At 46.6% G+C, this 18,413-nt stretch overlaps 1 protein-coding gene across 1 annotated transcript; it reads right to left on the reverse strand.

Moving 5' to 3' along the window:
- Window positions 1–4,462: 4,462 nt before the first annotated feature.
- On the reverse strand, window positions 4,463–16,068 carry LOC102383357 (embryonic pepsinogen-like). Its single transcript, XM_025206071.1, has 9 exons — window positions 16,013–16,068; window positions 15,379–15,535; window positions 14,261–14,378; window positions 11,514–11,632; window positions 10,024–10,223; window positions 8,949–9,062; window positions 7,178–7,322; window positions 5,865–5,963; window positions 4,463–4,600 (listed from the first exon to the last, which is right to left on the reverse strand). The coding sequence occupies exons 1-9, from the start codon at window positions 16,066–16,068 to the stop codon at window positions 4,463–4,465; spliced, it is 1,146 nt and encodes a 381-aa protein (XP_025061856.1).
- Window positions 16,069–18,413: the final 2,345 nt, after the last annotated feature.

The following is an 18,413-nucleotide window of genomic DNA, read 5'->3' on the forward strand; positions in this document are numbered from 1 at the left end:
AGTGAGGATCTAGTTTAAAGACTTTCGTAGAATTACTTACAGAGTACGGTAGCAAGAGTAAGGGGAATAGAGCGTGGGTCTGTGAGAGGGTGGAGGTAGGGCTGTGCGAAATTTCGCCACCAGTTTTCTTTCAATGCTGTTTTGACCTGTTTTGAAGTCAAAACAGCAAAATCAAAATGAAACAGATATGGTCGAAACAGCCTCGAAATGAGGCAAGTTAAAACGTTTCGCTGTTTCAACGCTGTTTCGCCCACAGTCTATAATGGGGAAGATCAAAACAGCCTATAACGTTGTCATTTCTGGCCAGATTTGGATTAAACTTGCCAAAATGGTAGCCCCTTCTGAGGGCATAAAGCATGACAAGTTTCTAGAAGATAGGTGCAGGGGGTCCAGAGAAACTGCACCCCAAAATCTTGAGAGCCAAACTTGTGTCATTTGTGTGTGTTAAGCCACAGCAGGGTAAAAACTACAGGATTGCTAGCCCCTGCCGAGGCCACGAAGCCTGCCATGTTTAAAGGAGATAGGTGCAGGGGGTTTGGAGAAACTGCACCCCAAAATCCTGAAAGCAAAACTCCTGTCATGTCTATGTGTTAAGCCACAGTGGGGTCAAAACCCCCTACTAGCCCCTTACTGAGGCCATGAAGCCTGCTAAGTTTCAAGAAGATTGGTTCAGGGTGTTTGGGGGGAACTGCACCCCAAATGCTTGAAAGCAAAGCTTATGTCACATGTATGTGTTAAGCCACAGTGGGATCAAAACTGCAGAGGTGGTAGCCCCACAGGAGCTGCCTGCTGCCGGGTGGGCTCTGCCAGCAGAGCCCAGGCAGGGATAATGTCCCCTTGCCTTGGCAGCCGGGAGCTCCCAAGTAGGGCTGTGGGAAATTTTGACAGGTGTTTCGTTTTGAAGCTAGCTGTATCGACATATTTCAAGCTTGAGACAGCAAAATCAAAATGAAACAAAAGGCTTTGAAACAGCTTTGAAGTGAAATGAGAGCTCTCGAACCATTTAGCAAGTTTCAAAATGTTTCGAGCTTCAAAACAGGGCTTGCTTGCAGCTAAACAGAAAGTAAGGTGAGAGAGGGGGAAGAGGGGGGAAGGACTGCTCTCATATTGACTGTGCAGCTGGCCAGTGACTGTGATCCTTCCCTGAGGTCCCCTTCAGGTCGCAGTCCTTATCTCTACTGTGCAGTAAAGTATCTCATGTAGATGCACCCGGTGAGGTGAAAGGAGGCAGGGCTTTACTGCATGTCAGCTACTTGTGATAAGTGCTCTTGTGTATGCTATTAGAGTATGAAAGCTCATCCGTGATAACGCTAGCCTTAATTCATTGAGGGCTAAACAACTATGGGCCTACTTTCATTTATTGGGTGGGAAGACCAGGCATATGGCCAGTCACCAAGGAATACCTGGTGTATTGTAAGCTGCACCCACTTCTACTTTACGGTAATTCGTGTACGCAGGTCCTCCCTTGCACAGCATCTGTAAACACCAGAAATTTCTTCAGAATATTGAGGTCCCAGGACCTGAAGCTACCTCCACAAAAACACAACAGAAAAACAAGTCTTTTCATGGTTCAGGTAAATACCATCTTGATAGCTTATCTAATTGGCTTCTTAAAAGCCATTAATAATATCATTCTTTGATACTACTTGATATCGTTTGGGTATTTAGGCAAGAATTCAAGGATCCAAGCCTGAAGTACCCAAAGCATATTTAACCAGAAGCCCAGATAAGAACGGCAGTGTTGTTTCGGAGAGGCAAAGACAGAGAAAATACTGTTCTCCCTTCTGACTCAAGCCAACAGCTCAGATTTGGGTTCTTGCAGGTCATTCCAGGCAGCAAGAGAGAATAGTGTTGGAATCAGGTATTTCTTTGATGTGATCTTACATGTTTAAAAGGAATCTATAAAGTGCTGGTTTTCTGAACATAGGAGGAATCAGGGAACAGGAGACAGCTATTTTCCCCACACTTGCCAGCTTCTTTCAGCCAGCATCCCAACCCAAAAGCACACCCAAGACTTTTCCTAGGTTTTCACTGCTGGTAGCTGTCTCCTTGTTTCTCATCTGGAGCTGCCACCTTCACCCAACAGCCCTAAAAAGAGCTCAGCAAGTTTCTATTACTAGATCAGACATATTCCTGAATGGACTTGCACATCTCTTGGATATGTAGATCCACTCAAAGTAGTGCTTTAAGTCAGAAGACCATTGCTTGTTAAATGACCTTAATGAGTTCTTTGAAGCTTCTTTAAATTGAAGGCCACCGTTAAACCCAGCAGTTTCACCCAACCAATAACAGTGCAAGGGAAGGTTGACTAAATGTAATTCACTGGAATATATGAATATATATCTACAGTGAATATGTAAGTCACTGGCCCTGGAATTAAAAAGGAGGAGACAGACCCAAACTGTAGATGAGGGTTTGGTTTAGGCAATGGCAGGGATAACTAAAGAAAAAAAAGGGGGCTATTTTCTTAATTACACAAGACTTCAATGCTAGTCAGCAGATCAACTGCCAACCCACAGATCGTAGGATCAAAGGAAAGCTGGGCTGAAAGTGACCTTGTGAGGTGACAAGGCAAGGTCATCCCTGACTAAACCATCCCAGCCAATATGAATGAATGTGACCCACACTTGGCAGGGTAGGAACCTAAAGGCTCTTCCTTTTCCTGTATCAAATCCCCTGTGCTTCTTTGGCAGTATACAGCATATTTGAGGATAGGATACAGCCCCTTTCTCTGATTTAATTTACCGGGGACCCACATTACACACAGCCAGCCTGGAATCCAGTTAACACAACTGTTCCCCTTGCAATTGGACCTGCCCCGTCTCTACCGCATAGCCCAGCATTTGTCCCCTGACTTACCCAGCTTTCCTCTTGGGGCAGTTGATTGTCTGTACTGATTCTTTCCTCTCCTTAGAGTGGGGTTTTGTAGGTGTCTAATGTAGCCAGTTAATTGTTGCTAATTAACTGGCTACATTAGAGAGCAACTGTGTATTGAGCTGGTCCCTGAGTGAATCATGATTGATTGGTAACTGGTAACACAGTAGTTTAGCAGCCAGGCCTGCAGTAGTTCCTCCCAAGACAGACACAGTCAGTCCCACAAGCACCCATGTCATGAGTTTTGCCTGTCAGCAGCCAGAGGTGCAGGGCTGCAGAGCCCAGAAGCCCTGCACTGATCTCCTCCACAGCTGGCAGGTGTCGTGCCCACAGCAGGGGCCACCATCCCTGCAGCTGTCAGCCCGCTGCGCCTGAACACACACAGGGTCACCCATGGCACCAGTTTTGCTTGTCCGCAGCTTGAGGGGCAGTTCCCCCAACCCCCTGCACCGATCTTCTTGAAACTTGGCAGGCTTTGTGGCCTCAGTAAGAGCTACCACCCCTGCAGTTTTGACCCCACTGTGTTGTAACACGTAGACGTGACATGAGTTTTGCTTTCAGAAATTTGGGGTGCAGTTCCCCCCAAACCCCTGCACTGATCTCCTTGAGTAGGCTTCATACTCTCAGCAGAGGCTACCACTCCTGCAAATTTCATCCAAATCAGACAGAAAACAACAGTTATAGCATTGAATCCCCATTATACCCTATGACCGGATCTCCGAAGCGGCTCTGAAGCACTTTGGAAGCTCCAAACCGCTTTGGAAAGCCTAACAAAACCAGTGCTTCGATCGAAGCAGGGTCCAAAGCCTTGCACAGCCCTATTGAGTAGTACCTATGGACTTGTAGAAGTTACTCTGGTAGACTGATCATGTGTGGCAGTTTTACTCTGGGTTAGCCATTTCCTCAATGCAAACTGGCTCTTCTCTAGGCATTAAGAATACCTACTTCAGGTGTCTGGGTTGGGAGTGATGGCACTGCCCTGTCTCACAAGGGTGGTGTTGTCATGAGGTGCTCAGATACTGTGGCAATAGTAACAACCAAGTAAGGGACAGCTTCTCACGTAATAAGCGCCACATAGCAGCATTCATTTCAGTAGAGTAATGGCAGGTTGCACCCACTGAGGATCTAGTTTAAAGACTTTGGTAGAATTATTTATAGAGTATGGTAGGAAGAGTAAGGGTAATATAACATGACATGTGGGGGAGGCGGGGGTATGTTTAGCAGATTTAACTGGGAAGTGTTTTGTAGTTTATTTTGTATACAAATGAATGTGCGGTCAAACAATTATGAATCATTCCAGTTTTCTTTATTTTTCTATAAGAATGTTATCAACTGTACACCAGGCCAATGCATATAATCACATGCTACTAAGATTTTACTATGTAGTAAAATAGAATCATACACTCATACAAAGAAGGACCAGAAGGGACCTGTAAGATCATCAAGTCTGGTCCCCTGCCACGGGCAGGAGGTAATTGGGCTCAACTGAGCTCAATGAGGTGCTTGTCCAGCCTCCTCTTCAACACCAAAATATAGTAACGGTAAATTGGTTGCAGGATGGATTGTAGCAGCTGCTGCTGGGTGATGTCTAAACAGACTTGGCCAGACCAACCCGGTTGTTTTTCCTGTCAAAGACGCTGTAGTACTCCCTGATGAATACATCTCCCAAGATCCACAGGTAGCTCTCTGTCTCCTGAAAAATACTACAGCAATCTCCTTGGCCATCCTAGATTTTGACAAACAAACAAACAAACATTAAAATCATTGGTTAGTTAGTCTTATTTGCTTCCAGAGGAGTTGGTTCATTTACTGTAATTCCCAACATCTTTATTAACTCAAGTTTTACAGAGCAAAATCCTGTGACTGGCTCCGACTAGAGCAGCAATTGGCAATATTCCTTAGCAGCCGGCTGGAATGACCCAGCTTGGGTCTGACACAGGCTGCTGCTAGGACCTGGCTGCTGACAATACGTTCTTCCCCTTGCTGTGGTGCAGGGGAAGCTCCCACTGCCTGGCCATGGCATGGGCAAAGCCCCTCCGCCATCAGAATCCCACCAAAGCTCCCCAGCTCCACGGGCAGGTTCCCGTAGCTCCACAGGCCGATTGTAGCCCACAGGCCGTAGGCTGCCAACCCCTGACCCAGTGAGTTGGCAGAGCCATTGTGGCTGGAGCACCAGCATGGATTTAGAGCCTTAAAAATATAGTAGAGTACAACATCAAGAGATCATGAAGTCAACCTTCTGCCCCAAGGCAGGGTAAACCTAGATGAAGGCTAGCCTCAATGGATGTTTGTCTAACCCATTCTTAAAACCTTAAATGAAGGAGCTCCCACAGCATCTCTCAGTAGCCTGTTCTAGTGCACATTTTTAGTTAGAGAATATTTCCAAATATCTAGCTCAAATCTTCTTGTCTTTGAATTATACCAATTCTTTCTTGTCCTTCCTCCCTGAAGAACCTCCTAATACCATCCTCTTGCATATTGAAGAGCTGTCCCCTCTTTGCTAAACTAAAAATGCCCACTTCTTTCAACTTTTCCCCATAGGTCCTGTGTCCTAAACCTCTTAGGGTGTTCGTTGCTCTCGTCTGGACTCTGTGCAGCTTGTCTTCTTGAAGTACAATGTGCAGACCTAGACACAACACCCCTACTGATGCCTCATCACCACTGAGCTGAGCAGAACAACTCCACTTCCTTTCTTACATAAGATACTGCTAATACACTCCTCAGGCTTTACTTCAGACCTCTCCTAGCAAACCTGATACAAAGCCTCCTAATGTCAGTCTTTCTACTGATTTCAATAGGCCTTGGATCAGGCTACTAACTCCTTATCCCCAAAGCCTTCCCATGAGCATGCTCCTTGCTCTGCTCCCCAAGCCCTTCCCCCTGAGCAGTTGTGCAATGGGAGGGGGCAGCTGAGCTGAGACTGAACCCAGTCCATTTAGCTGTGCCCCATCGTGCTACTGTGTCCCATGAAGAAAGACTCCATATCATACCTGCTCAGTGTAGGCTGAAGGAGGCAGAGGGAACTGGATCCCATTCATTACAAAGATGACATCAGGCATGCTGGGAATGTCATTGCAGTTGACCTTATTCTATAAAAGACCAAAAAAAAATGAGAATCCAATTAGGAAAGAAACAACACAGTCATTTACAAGACAAAAGAGAGTAGACAGGCAGTCTCAGAAGCTAAGTGGTCTGGGGTGTGGGTAGTACTTGGATGGGAGACCACTCTGGAATCCTGTATTTGCAAGAAGAAGTCGTGGCTGAATGCTTTGAGAAGAGTAAATTATAGAAACCAAAGGAGTAGCAAGACTTAATTTGGTCCCATTGTCACTGCTGAGAAATAGATGGAACTAGGCAGAGTTTGGATTTAGGTTGTTTTGGCTATAAATTAGGTAGGCATTTGGTTGAAGACAGCATTGGTTTTCTCCAAAGATCATTCAACCGCATCCGACATGATTATTGATTCATATGTATGAAAGCCTTGATAAATGCCCACTTTCTGTTTGTTAATTCCATGGATTACCAAACCAGACCATTTCCCAAGTATCATCCTGACTGATCCAGCCCAAGATTAAGGATTGATAATCCCAAAAACAAAAATTAACTATTGATATAACAGTTGTAATAATATAAATCCAGAGCTTCCAGCCCGCTGTCCTCCCTCTCGCACAAATGTCAAGTCCTGGAGTCAGCCAGGATAGTACCCAAAGCTGTTTTATGATGAATTTTCTCCTCTAGTTAAGTTGATGTAACCCCTATGATATTTAAGCCATTTCATGGTATAATGAAATAGGGGTTTTTTCCCCATACCTAAAGCCTTAATCTAGAATAAGTCAAAGGTGTGCTCAACCCTAATGGCCATGTTGGGCTAGTGCATGACAGATTTGGTAGCCAACTGCACACTGGGGAGTTATGTGGCCTTTGCCTCCCCACAACCAATTAGACTGCAAATACAGTTGGGTCAAAGTCTGGATCTGGGTTCAAACTCATGTCTTTGGAGCTGTAGTAAAACATACAAATCATTTTGCTGCTAGGGCCCCATATGGGATAAAGTATTTCTTTGGACCCATAGGAAGTAGGGAACAAGAACAGAGAAGGTCCCTAGGACCAACCACAGGAAACCCTAGGACCAACCAGGACCCTGAGGCTTTTGCATTGTTGCTTTTTCTGAATTACTAGTAAAGCCAAAGCTCAGGAAGTGGAGTCAGACAGAGCCTGCAGGCTCTGCTGGCAATGCCCCAGGGACTCAAACCCTTTGAGTGCAGGGTGCGGTGTGACAACAGGCTCAATGAAGGACTCTTACCAGGCCATACGGTACCGGAATAGCTCCAATCACTTTCTGTATGCTGCTGACATCTGGTGAGGACCCAACCAAGAGAGTAGTGCCGGTGTCAACAATAGCTTGGCAGCCAGATTCACAGGCGATCACCTTGCCATTCACAATGATGCTGAGTGATTGAAAACATAAATAAGGTGCTTGAACTTGAAATGGTAAGGATGCACAGAAGGCTGTAAAATGTTTGACCTTGACAACAGAATAAACAGCATTATTGGCTCAGGCTCAGGCCTGGAGTGGCTGAATCAGTAAATGCACGGTCCTTACTCAGGCCAGCTCTCATTGACTTCATCCTGACATCTGCCTGGACAAGGACTCCAGGAGCCTGGCCTCCATACAGTCAACTGCCATAACATGAAACATGCAGTCCAAAGCCCACTGAAGTCAAGAGGAGCCTTCCCACACCCGCTAAGGTTTGCAATAGTCCCAACAAAAACTGGCTCAGATCCCAGTCCAGCTCCTTTAGGCTAACTGAACTATGACAGTTCATACAAGTTGAGGATCTGGAATGAGTCCATGCTCAGCTGGGGCTGATCCAGATCCAAGCTCCAGCTGGAGGTGATCAGGGCCCTGACTATGTGATCCCCAGGGTCCACAGGAAGAGGTCCCACCCACACTGGCCTACATAAGGTCAGACCAGCTGGGAGAGTGTTGTCTGGGCTGTCCTGCGTGACTGCTTGCTTTCTCCTAGATCCTGAATCTTGCCTCATCTAAATCTCTGCCTTGTTCCTGCTAGTACTCTGCACTGCCTGAACCTGTGCCTCTCCTGCCTGGATCCTTCTCTATGTCCTGTCTGTCTCTACTCTTATGCCTGCCTGATCCCATCTTGGACTGGTGTTCCTGTCCTGCCTGTTCCTGAGTGGTCCTGTCCGTGGCTTGGACTTGCTGGTACAACCAAGGCCCTTCTTTGGCTCTGATCTCATTACAACTCTTTTGATGCTTTGGACTCAGGCTGATACCCAGGTTGGGAATCAATTGCTTCAGACCGCTGTGAGTGGAAAGCTGCCGTGAAGCAGGGACTACATCGCTTCAAGATGGCAAGGGTCAATGAAGAACTGGAGAAGAGACATCAGAGGCTAGTACTCGGCATGCCAGTGCAAGCTCAACCAAGTTTGTATGTGCACCTTGCTGCAGGATCTGCCTATCACTTATCGGACTCCTCAGTCACTCCAGAAGCTGTGGTGGTACCCAGTAACCTATCAAGGGTGCAATGCCCATGGTCTCCTGAGAGAAATGGCTGCCCATGACTGATGCCCTGCTTAAACTCAGTGCTCTTTACGGTACCTCCTGCTCTAGTATGTCTCCTTGGACTGACGGCCCACACCCCAGTCCAAACTTATGTGTGCCTTGTCTGTCCTACCACATATGCAGAATGGAGATGATAGCAGAAGATCGTTAGAGTGATTACTGTAAATGTCCATAGGGAGGTGAAGTGACATCATCAAGGTCACCGGGCTAGACAGTGCCAAGTTTGGGAACAGATTGGTTTCCTAAGTTCCAGGCAGATGGGGCCTGGGGCCAAATTTACAAAGGTATTTAGACACGCAAGGATACGTTTAGCACCTAGTAGGATTTACCTTAGGGCCAAAGGGGTCAGACACCACTGATGTCCTGACTCCTAAAGTCAACATGATTTAGGTATTAATGCAGGAAAAATGACTTTTGGGTTTATATTTGCAACTGTGGAAGTGTACCAAAGACCATCATAGTTATTTAATCACCTTTGTGTGTTACATACCTGTCGATTGAGATCTGCCAATAGCTCTGGTAAGAGACAGGGATCCAGTGGATAGGGCCAGTACAGTAAGATTCATCAATTCCCCCCCAAATGACCGCACTACCAGTTTGGTCTCTAAAAATGACAAATGCGTATAATTACTTGAAATACCAATGTGTTAGGTGATATAGAAACACAGAAACTAAAAAGGACAGTCCCTTTGTCAAAGAGGTACAGTCTCAGCAATGAACCATTCCTAATAATAATTGCTTTCTTTCAAAAAACAGGAAAAAATGTGCATTTGTTTCTAACTGAAACATTTCAGAGAAATGATCAATTTAAGAATGTTCCCACCAGCAAGACCATCACTCCTTTTTCACCATTTGCTATTCTTCTGTTTAAAATTCTTTAAGTCATGTAGCAGGGGCAGCAGAGTGTGACTTTGGTGACCGATCACACATCACAACAACTAGTGAATAAATTAGCTCTCCTAGGATACTTTTCACTAGGGACCTCAGAGCGCTTTCAACAGCAGTATCTCCATTTTATAGAGCAAGAACCAAAGGCACACAGAAGAAGATTGTCTTGCCCCAGGTCCCATAGCAAGTCAGGCCAGGATGGAAATCAGGCTAGCACTGTAATCACTAGGCCATTGCAAAGTGGTTAGTGTTTGCTTTGGATTCGGATTCGGCCGATTCGGGGGGCAGTGATTCAATTTGGTGATTCGAATCACTGTCCTGATTCAATGTGTCTGAATCTGATTTGGGGATTCGGCTCCTGCCAAATCTCCGAATCAGCCAGGCCCATTCCCTGCCTGGTCTCCCAGCCCCGGCAATGTCTGCCTTTCTCGCCCAAGCTCCTGGTGCTTGTTAAAAAAAAAGCCCCAACCCAGTGGGTGGGAGAGCAGGGCTCTACTCCTGGTTCTACCACTGGTGATGGTGGCCGTAGGCAAGTCATTGCACCTCTCTATGCCTGCAACTTCACATTTATAAAATGGAGCTAACAACAGCAGCAAGCAAGTGGAGGAATTTGGTCCAGGATTTTCCACCACCCTCCTATGGAAATGCATCACTTCCATCTTTAGAAAGATACTTACTTACTGAGGTACACTGAAAACACATCCTGCTGCACCAAGTTCTGGTTCATCATATTATCAAAGACAGGAGTAAGTCCACCAACAGCTGCATCTGGATAGGCCAGGCCCAGGACACCATCAAAACTGGTATAAGTGAAAAAGTCTCCTGGCTCGCTGGTGCTCAGTGCTAACTGCTGGTTGGTGTCGATGATGGAAGAGACCTGGGAAGGAGATGGATCAGTTCTTTAGCTCCTTATCTGGCCAGAAAACCACTGAGGTGATGGGTATTTGAAAGAATACCTGACCAGTCAAGCTATCTCCCCTACCACTGAGGGACCAGACACAGTCACAGCGCCTACTGTGAGCAGCTTGCTTGAGACAGCTGGTTATGAATACGCTCCTCAAAGTACTCAAAACTCACAAGGCCTGAAAATGTGTTGGGAAATTCACTGGAGATATTCACTGCAGAAAAGACAGACTGGCAGGGCTCTGGGGGATGGCAGAGTACACAATGTGCTCGCAGAATGGTCCCTTCCCCCTAATTGCAAAAATACTGGTTTAGTACTGGGTGGATGGTGTTGACAACTGTTTGTCCACTCACTTCTGGCACCACCTCTGTGGAGAGCTATATAAGAAGGGAGCCAAAGAAACCAGTGCTCCCATGGGGTATGAGAGGCAATACTTGTGCTGTGAGTATATTCTGCATGGGCCTTTGGCCAGGGCAGATGGCAGCTGGCTGTTGTAAATCGGTGAGCAAGAGATGAGCTTGTAGGCTAAGGACAGACCTTATACTTAAGTTGTTTAAGAAGAGCTTGAACTAATGAGAGAAGCTTTTGTTTTCTTAAAGGGCTGGTAAACACTGTTATCAACTTCCTGCTGGGCTGCTGGGGAGCGAGGGGGAACCTCTCCTTAATCAGAGCATCCTGCTGCGGCCTAACCCGGCCCTCCTCAGCTTAACACTGAAAGAAAAGCCAGGGCTAGCCTAGCAGCCCCGAGCTTCTAGCCTGAGCCACTGCAGGCATGTGCAGGAATGAAAAGGGAATGTCTATGCACCTCTAAATCAGTTCAAGCTTTGAAGTTTAAACAAACCTGCAAAGATTAAATCAATATAGATGTAGCCTTTTTGAATGTCTGCCCCTAGACATAGAGCTGCATCCCCAAAAAGGGTATTATGCAGAGGCAAAGTAACCCCCTGTGAAGAGGAGACATCTTTTGAAACAGCATGACCTATGGCATGTGTCCCTGGGGAAGTGTGCCTATGTCCCACCTTTTAGCCAGGAGTTACACACCTAAGTCCCTTTGAGGGTCTGTGCGGTGGTGCCCAATGGTACAGCCAAGCCTGTTTCATTGTTTGCATATCAACCAGGGAGTAAGTAGCTTTACTGAGAGACTTGCCATTTACTGTCTCCTTCAGAGAGTAAGTGGGCACAGCACCACCCCGTTTGTGAATCACTGAAATAATGGGGAGGGCTTGGGGAGGGCTATATCCTTTCTGCTGCATTAGTACTTACTAGCACTGTATCAGATCCCACAACCCCATCCATGCTGCCTGTATCATACAGAATGGATATGTTGGTTCCTGCACTCTGGTAGGTGGAGGATTTTGATGGATCAAACCTCTGGTGATTTTCTGCAAAAGAATATTTAGAAAAAGCATCAGCATCCAGCCCTACTATAAAGAAGAGGATAAAGCTCAGCACGTAACTGTTTAGTGTAATCAATGATAATAAGCACTTAGTAATATCCAAGGTTTTTCTTTGGCCTCTGTCCACATAGCTTGTTTTTCTTGCATCAAACACCTCTCCCCACCTCCTGCAAATCAGGGTGTGTATATTAAGAAGGGAAGCTGGATTTCTGCCTGAAGTAGAAGCCCCCTGCTCTGATTTATTCTCCAACATCAACTGCCCAGCTGCAGCACTGAAATTTCCTTTCAGGCAGGTAAGGGAGTCAATTGATTTAATGGTTCATTGTTCTTCACTCAACAGAGGTTAATGCTCATCTCTCTCTTTCTCTCTCTCTCTCTTTAATGCTCTTCATTTCCATCCATTAAGCAAGCTATCTTTTCTTCTACCAGTATAGCTGTCTGATAGCTACTACTTGTGTCACAGCCTTTTACAGACTTCTTAGCTCTGTCCCAGCTCTATGAATCCATAATCCTGGAAATCTTGTTTTCTTCATTTTTGCCTTCCCAAAGACAAGGTGAATATTATTCCAGGGCATGTTGTAAAACGTCGTAATATGGTAGTACCTCGCAGTCTTTAAAGCATTTATACTCATAAGTTCCCTCTGGGGAAGGGCAGGGTAGTGCTGTTAGTCTTTTGGGGACGAAAAGGGGATAAGTGATTCACCCAAGGTTACACTGGAATTCTTTGTCAGCAGGGTTTTGAGTCTGAGGGTGCAGGCAGATGGGCCGTGTAAGCGAGAATAATATGCAAGAAATGTTCTTAGTTACAACAATCCCCCCAAACCAAATACAAGTTCACTGTTGGCTCCTGGGGGAAGGGAGTCTAGTTTCTGGCTGCAGCCTGCACCTGATTTCCACTGGCAATGGCCCTTCTTCCTCCCAGCCTGTGCCTCTTTCACAATGGGAGGGGAGAAAGGGGGCAGAGGGAGCTCATTCTAGGCTTACCCAGCCTCAGGGGGGCTCCAAGACACCCACCCCACCCTCCAGCAGGGGCTGAAATAATCCTAGACTGAACTCCCTCTGCCCCACCCTTTCCCCCATCCCATTCTGAAAGCAGGCTGGGAGGCAGCACAGACAGAAGTTACAGAAGACACTCCCTTTTGAAATGTCTTCATCTGATCCCTTATGCAATAAGGGTTCAAATATTTGCCCAATCAGGCATTTTTGCAGCTGTCTGTGGCCATGCACATGTTTTTGGTCATGGTTATAGGCTGCTTTCTGTGACTGTATCGGACAAAAATTGCCACTTTTCTCTGTGCCTTAGCCTCTGACATCTCTGAAAATAGGAAAAGCCACTACAGCAAGAGAAGAACAAGACAGGCATGGAGATAATACTGTGCAGATGAAAGCAAGCCTGCCTAGAGGACTTCGCCTAGAGGACTTTGCTATATCCAAATTTCAGTCCCTGTTCCTAAACACCTAGTTAGTCTTGTTGAAATTCAAGAGACTGCACTTATGCATAAGAGTTTGCACATTTGGAGTCCCCTTTCCCAATCTATATTAGCATTTGTGTATTGATATGGTAACCAAGTCCCCACTCGTACAAACATTAACTCACCAATTTAAGATGAGCTCAGGAGATGACTATCACAGATTTTGAATCTTGGCCCACTGATAACTATACAGCTCAAAACTTGGTAGCATTAAGATGGCCATTCAGCAATAGCCCAGCCAGTCCCATAGAAATCTCTGTCCCATCCCCGTATCATCTAGGAAACAAGCCCTCACCTCTGCCAAAAACACCCTCAAGTGGGCACCCTTCAGCTTTCCTGGGAAGCCACTTTGGTCTCAAGTAGTACAAGTTTGTTAAAGCACAAGGTCCAGAGGGTTCACTGACTCCACTCTGACAGTCATTCCTCCTTTCTCATGACAAGGGGAACCCAGCTCAGACACACAGCTGGCTACAGTTGTGGGCAGTGTCTCAGGGCAAGTGAGAAGTGATTCTTTCAGACCCCTGCTCCTGCTGGGTGGTTCCCTAGGTCTTAACCAGTGGGTGCGCCTACATGTGCACTTCAGGCACCATAGCCTATTTTACTGTGCATTAAAGTGTCACATAAAAACCCATGCAATTACACTAATGTGCAATAAATAAACTACTGTGCATTAAGCATCACTTAACACATGCATTTGGTACTGTGCATCAGGGCAGACTAATGGGCATTTATTTACTACCTCACATTGAAGGTACTAAATTTAATGCATGTTAGGAAATTTAGTACCTGTGCATTAATTTAGTACCTTGCATTGGAAGTACTAAATTCAATGTAATAACCCTTTCTAAGATCTAAGTTATTTGCAAAAGATGAATTGCTCTAGTATTTTTCTGTAGTCAAAAAAATGCATGAAAAGTAAGAGCTGGTATTTTGTGAGGAGCGTCTTGAGCCTGTTGTGGGATTCCTTGAGCCTAAAAAGATTGAGAACCAGTGGCAGAGGGTCACACTGGGAGTTAGCTGTGAAATGGGCATTAAAGCCAGGTCTGCAGACTGAAAAAGATAGGGTCTCTCACACAATCTGTTCCATCACAGCATATTAAAGCAGTAGTGTAGATGGAGGAGGAAGCATTCAGTTACTTACGGCAGGCCGGACTCTGGCAGATGATGGAGGGAACCCAGAGGTTGGATGAACCGGTATCAAATACAACAGTGAACTCCTGAGGGGGGGTCCCGATGTAGATTGTTCCATAGTACGCTGTCTGTTCAGGTAAGAGAGACAACAATGATTCTCCGCAGTTAGCTATGAATACATGTGTGACCTCTACATGGACAATACTTCACTCCAGGCATGTGAAATGATCACCGGAATATGCACCAAAGGCCAGAGCCAATAAAGGACCTAAGCATCTCACTTTAGGTACCTAGTCCAAACTGTTCAATGGGAAAGCCCCTTCTTAGCTGCTCCATCATATTGTGTGTGCCTGAATGCTGGGGGTGCTGCTGTTAGTGACTTGAAAGCTCCTAAGCACTGAGGCTGTACACCTGCAACTGCCTCAGGTTTGACAGGTGAGCATTTACATGTGCATCCAATACCGCAGCAAACTGAGCTGGGGTGCCACATCTCCTGCCAGTCAGCCTGCCAGCCGGGAGCTGCTCTGCCCTGGCTCAGCGTGCTGCAGAGAGGCTGGCTGGGGCACAAGGTCGCTATAGTACAGGGCTAGTTGGCAGGCAGTGCCCACACTGTAGCACCCGCATGCCCCAGCCGGCACAGGCCAGATGTGCATTGGGGGGTTCCAGTGTAGCTCGCTCCATAGACTCTGTCTGTTCGGGTAAGACACACACATACCAAATTGTCTTGCATACAACATGCACCTAGCACTGGAAATCGTAGTGTGGCTTATGAAGGAAATACAGTAAGAGCAGTTTCTGCCCATTACTGAGCAGAAATGAAAGTAAAACCTGCACTCACAGGGAGCAGAACAATGAGCAGGCCAGGCCCCTTCGCTGCTGCTATTCAATTACTTATTACAAGGGAAGATCTTCTTTTCCCTTCAGTCTGCCTTTTCTAAATCAGGGTACATATTTTATTCCAGGGCATTTTGTATGTGAGAAAATGTGGTGATAGGGGCTTCGGTCTATATTGACAGGCTGAGCTACCCATCCAATACAACAGTCTTGGGATCCCAAGGAAACCTATAACACAACCATAATGTACCTCTCTCCCTGAAGCAAATAAATTGTAGCAGAGCATAAACTCACATCAAAGTAGTTCAAGAGTGGCTCAGAGACCCCCTGGGAACCAGACGAGCGTGCATATTTGGTGCTGATGTCATAGTGGTGCTCCTTCAGGAAGTCTTCCAGCAAGCCTTTTTCCCTCAGGAGTTCCCTCATCTTCTTCCCTTTCTGCAAAGGTATCCTTGTGTGCAAGAAAAAACAACAACCAAGATCCCCAATCACTAATGCCCTTCAACAGACTTTTCTTGTGCACTGGGCCTAAGGGAAACAGTTTGGATTAAAGCTTTCAACTCCCATGACATTCGCAATGGGTTTCCTTATTTGGCTGATGGAATCAACATTTTAAAAGGACTGAAATACTCCTCTGCTTATCAAGCATGGATATAATGTCACCACGGCCAGCACAAGCAACTTCTCCATTTGGAATGGCCTTGTCCTTCTCATAACTTCCCATCTCTTCCCAGACCTCATCTGAAAAGAGATCTTTTCTCCTTCCCATGTTTAAGCTTTTTACATTTCCTATCCCTCTCTTGTTAGATTAAATGACCCGGGAGCCAAAAGGGACCATGAGATCATTTTATCAACATGCTTTTTTTTTTTTTAAAGCAAGCTGGTTAGCAGCAGCACATGAAGGAGAAGCAGTCATAGAGCAACTTACCTGGTAAAGCCTTCAGAGAGGGCAAAAAGAGCACAGAGAACCACCAAGACCTTCATCCTTCTGTTTCTACAGAGACTGCTGCAGATGCTGAGCTGTTGAACATAACTTGCCTGCTTTTATACTCTGAGGTTGACCCTCCTCAGGGGAGGACCTCCAGGAAGTCAGATTACAAGAGTAATTCCAGCTAAGTCTGATGATAGCAGATCACTCTGCAAACACCCCAACACCTGACGTAGTACTGACACCATAACAATCGATTTCTAACAGCAGTACATTGCAGCGAAGAACAGCGCATGTGTTATTTGCTACAGCAGATTGTGCCTGTGATAATCATTTGGAGTGCTTTAACATTTCGCTGGTTTATATGTCCCTTTTCATAGTTTCTTAGTTTCCTAAGAAGGGGCTGGAAGTGACCTTAGAAGATCATTGGTGTGATGGCACAGTTGGGTGTGCTACTATGCAGAGACGTGGGCCTCACTGTGCCAGGCCCAAAACCTCACTTCGAGGGTCTCCCTTGTGGAACCTGCAGCCGTTTCTCCTGCTTTGTTGAGAACCCCGCCAGCCTAGGGTTTGGGATGCTCCTGCAGTTTCCTGCCTGTTTCCCAGATAGCGAGCCCACCACCACATTCGGGCATCCCTTTATGTGTTCCACTTTCATGTTGAACTCCTGAAGCTGCCATGCCCACCTTTGAAGCTTGGCATTGGTTTTTTGCATTGTCTGCAGCCATTAAAGTGGGGATATGGTCTGGTAGGACTGTGAACTTCTGTTCCCACAAATGGGGCCTCAGCTTGTTCAGTGCCCAAAAGATTGCCAAGGACTCCTTGTGCGCTACCTCTGTCTTCTCCTCCTAATCAGCACACGGGACCAACTCATCCTGTTCCTCAGGGGATTCATCAGCAGAGGAAATCCAAAATATGGCATCATTCCTGTCATCGTAAGGTTTGAGCATGTTTACATGCTCCACCTTAGGCTTTTTACTTGACTTATTTGCGGCAACAACATAAGTCACGTCAGCCAGCTTGTCCTGGATGATATGAAGACCTTCCCAAGCTGTCTGAAGCTTGTCTGACTTTAACGGCAGGAAAACCATAACCTTATCCCTCGGCTTAAAGGTATGTAGGTGACTCCCCCTTGTTGTACCAGACACTCTGCTTCTCCTGGGCCCGGGTCTGGGTCAAGGAGTCTTGCACCACCTTCATCATGTCAACCAGCTTTTGGCGAAAGCCTAGCACATATGCTACCACTGATATTTTGGAGGAGATCTTCCCTTCTCACTCTTGTTTCACAAGATCAGGAGGGCCCCTAACTCACCTCCCAAACATCAACTAAATGGGTGAGAACCCAGTAGACTCCTGAGGCACCTCCCTGTAAGCAAAGAGCAGATGTGGAAGCTTCTCATCCCAGTTGCTGGGGTGAGAGTCCACATAGGGCTTCAGCATGCCCTTCAGGGTTTCATTGAACCTCTCTACTAGCCCATAGGTCAGTGGGTGATAGGCTGTGGTCTTGAGGTGTTTAACCCCACAGCACTTCCACAGGCACTCCATCACCTCTACCAGGAAGTTCCCACCCTTGTTAGTCGAGATCTTGAACTAGAAACCCAACCGGAAAAAGATCTTTGTAAGGGTGTCAGTGACCATGGGGGCCTTCATGGAGGTTAGGGCAATTGCCTCCAGGGACTGCATCGCAAAATCCACAGCAGTTAAAATATATTGCTTCCCTCTCTGAGTCTTATGCCTCAGATGGCCCACAACATCTATCCCCTCTCTTTGGAAGGCCTGATCAATGATAGGGAGGGGCTGCAGGGGAGCTTTTCTCTTATGCCAGCAGATGGGCAAGAGCGGGCATGTCTCATAACATCTTCAATAGTCCATCACATGCTGGGCTAACCTGGGCCAATAAAGGCATGCCAGCAGCCACTGGTGAATCCAGCCCATGGCCAGGTGACCAGCATAGGGTAGATCATGGGCCATGGCAAGCAGCTTCTGCCTGAATTTATGTGGCACCACGAGCTGGTGATAGGGCTCCCAGGACATGGCATGGTTCCGGGCCACCCATAGCCGATAAAGGAGTCCTTTATCCAAGACTACCTGTTCTCTCTTATCCTGGATGAATTCTGCTTCTTGCTCCTGGGCCATCCGTTGGAGTTCCTTCAAGTTGGCATCTGCTAAAATCTCCAGTTTAAGCTCCTCCTGCCCAGCTATGCAATCGGCAGGGATCTTTGGTGCTGCCATAAGGGGTACCCCTTCCTCCTCATGGCATTTCTCTAACTCCTTCCCGTGAGCCTTGACTTCCTGTGCCACTGACTGACTGGGCCCCTCCCTGGGGCCATCTATTAGCTTTTCCCTGAGGATGCTGGTTCCCCAGCTGGCTGCCACAGTTAGAGGGGTTCTCTTCTCTTTC

This window comes from Alligator sinensis, unplaced genomic scaffold, assembly GCF_000455745.1.
Source record: "Alligator sinensis unplaced genomic scaffold, ASM45574v1 scaffold872_3, whole genome shotgun sequence".
NCBI lineage: Eukaryota > Metazoa > Chordata > Crocodylia > Alligatoridae > Alligator > Alligator sinensis.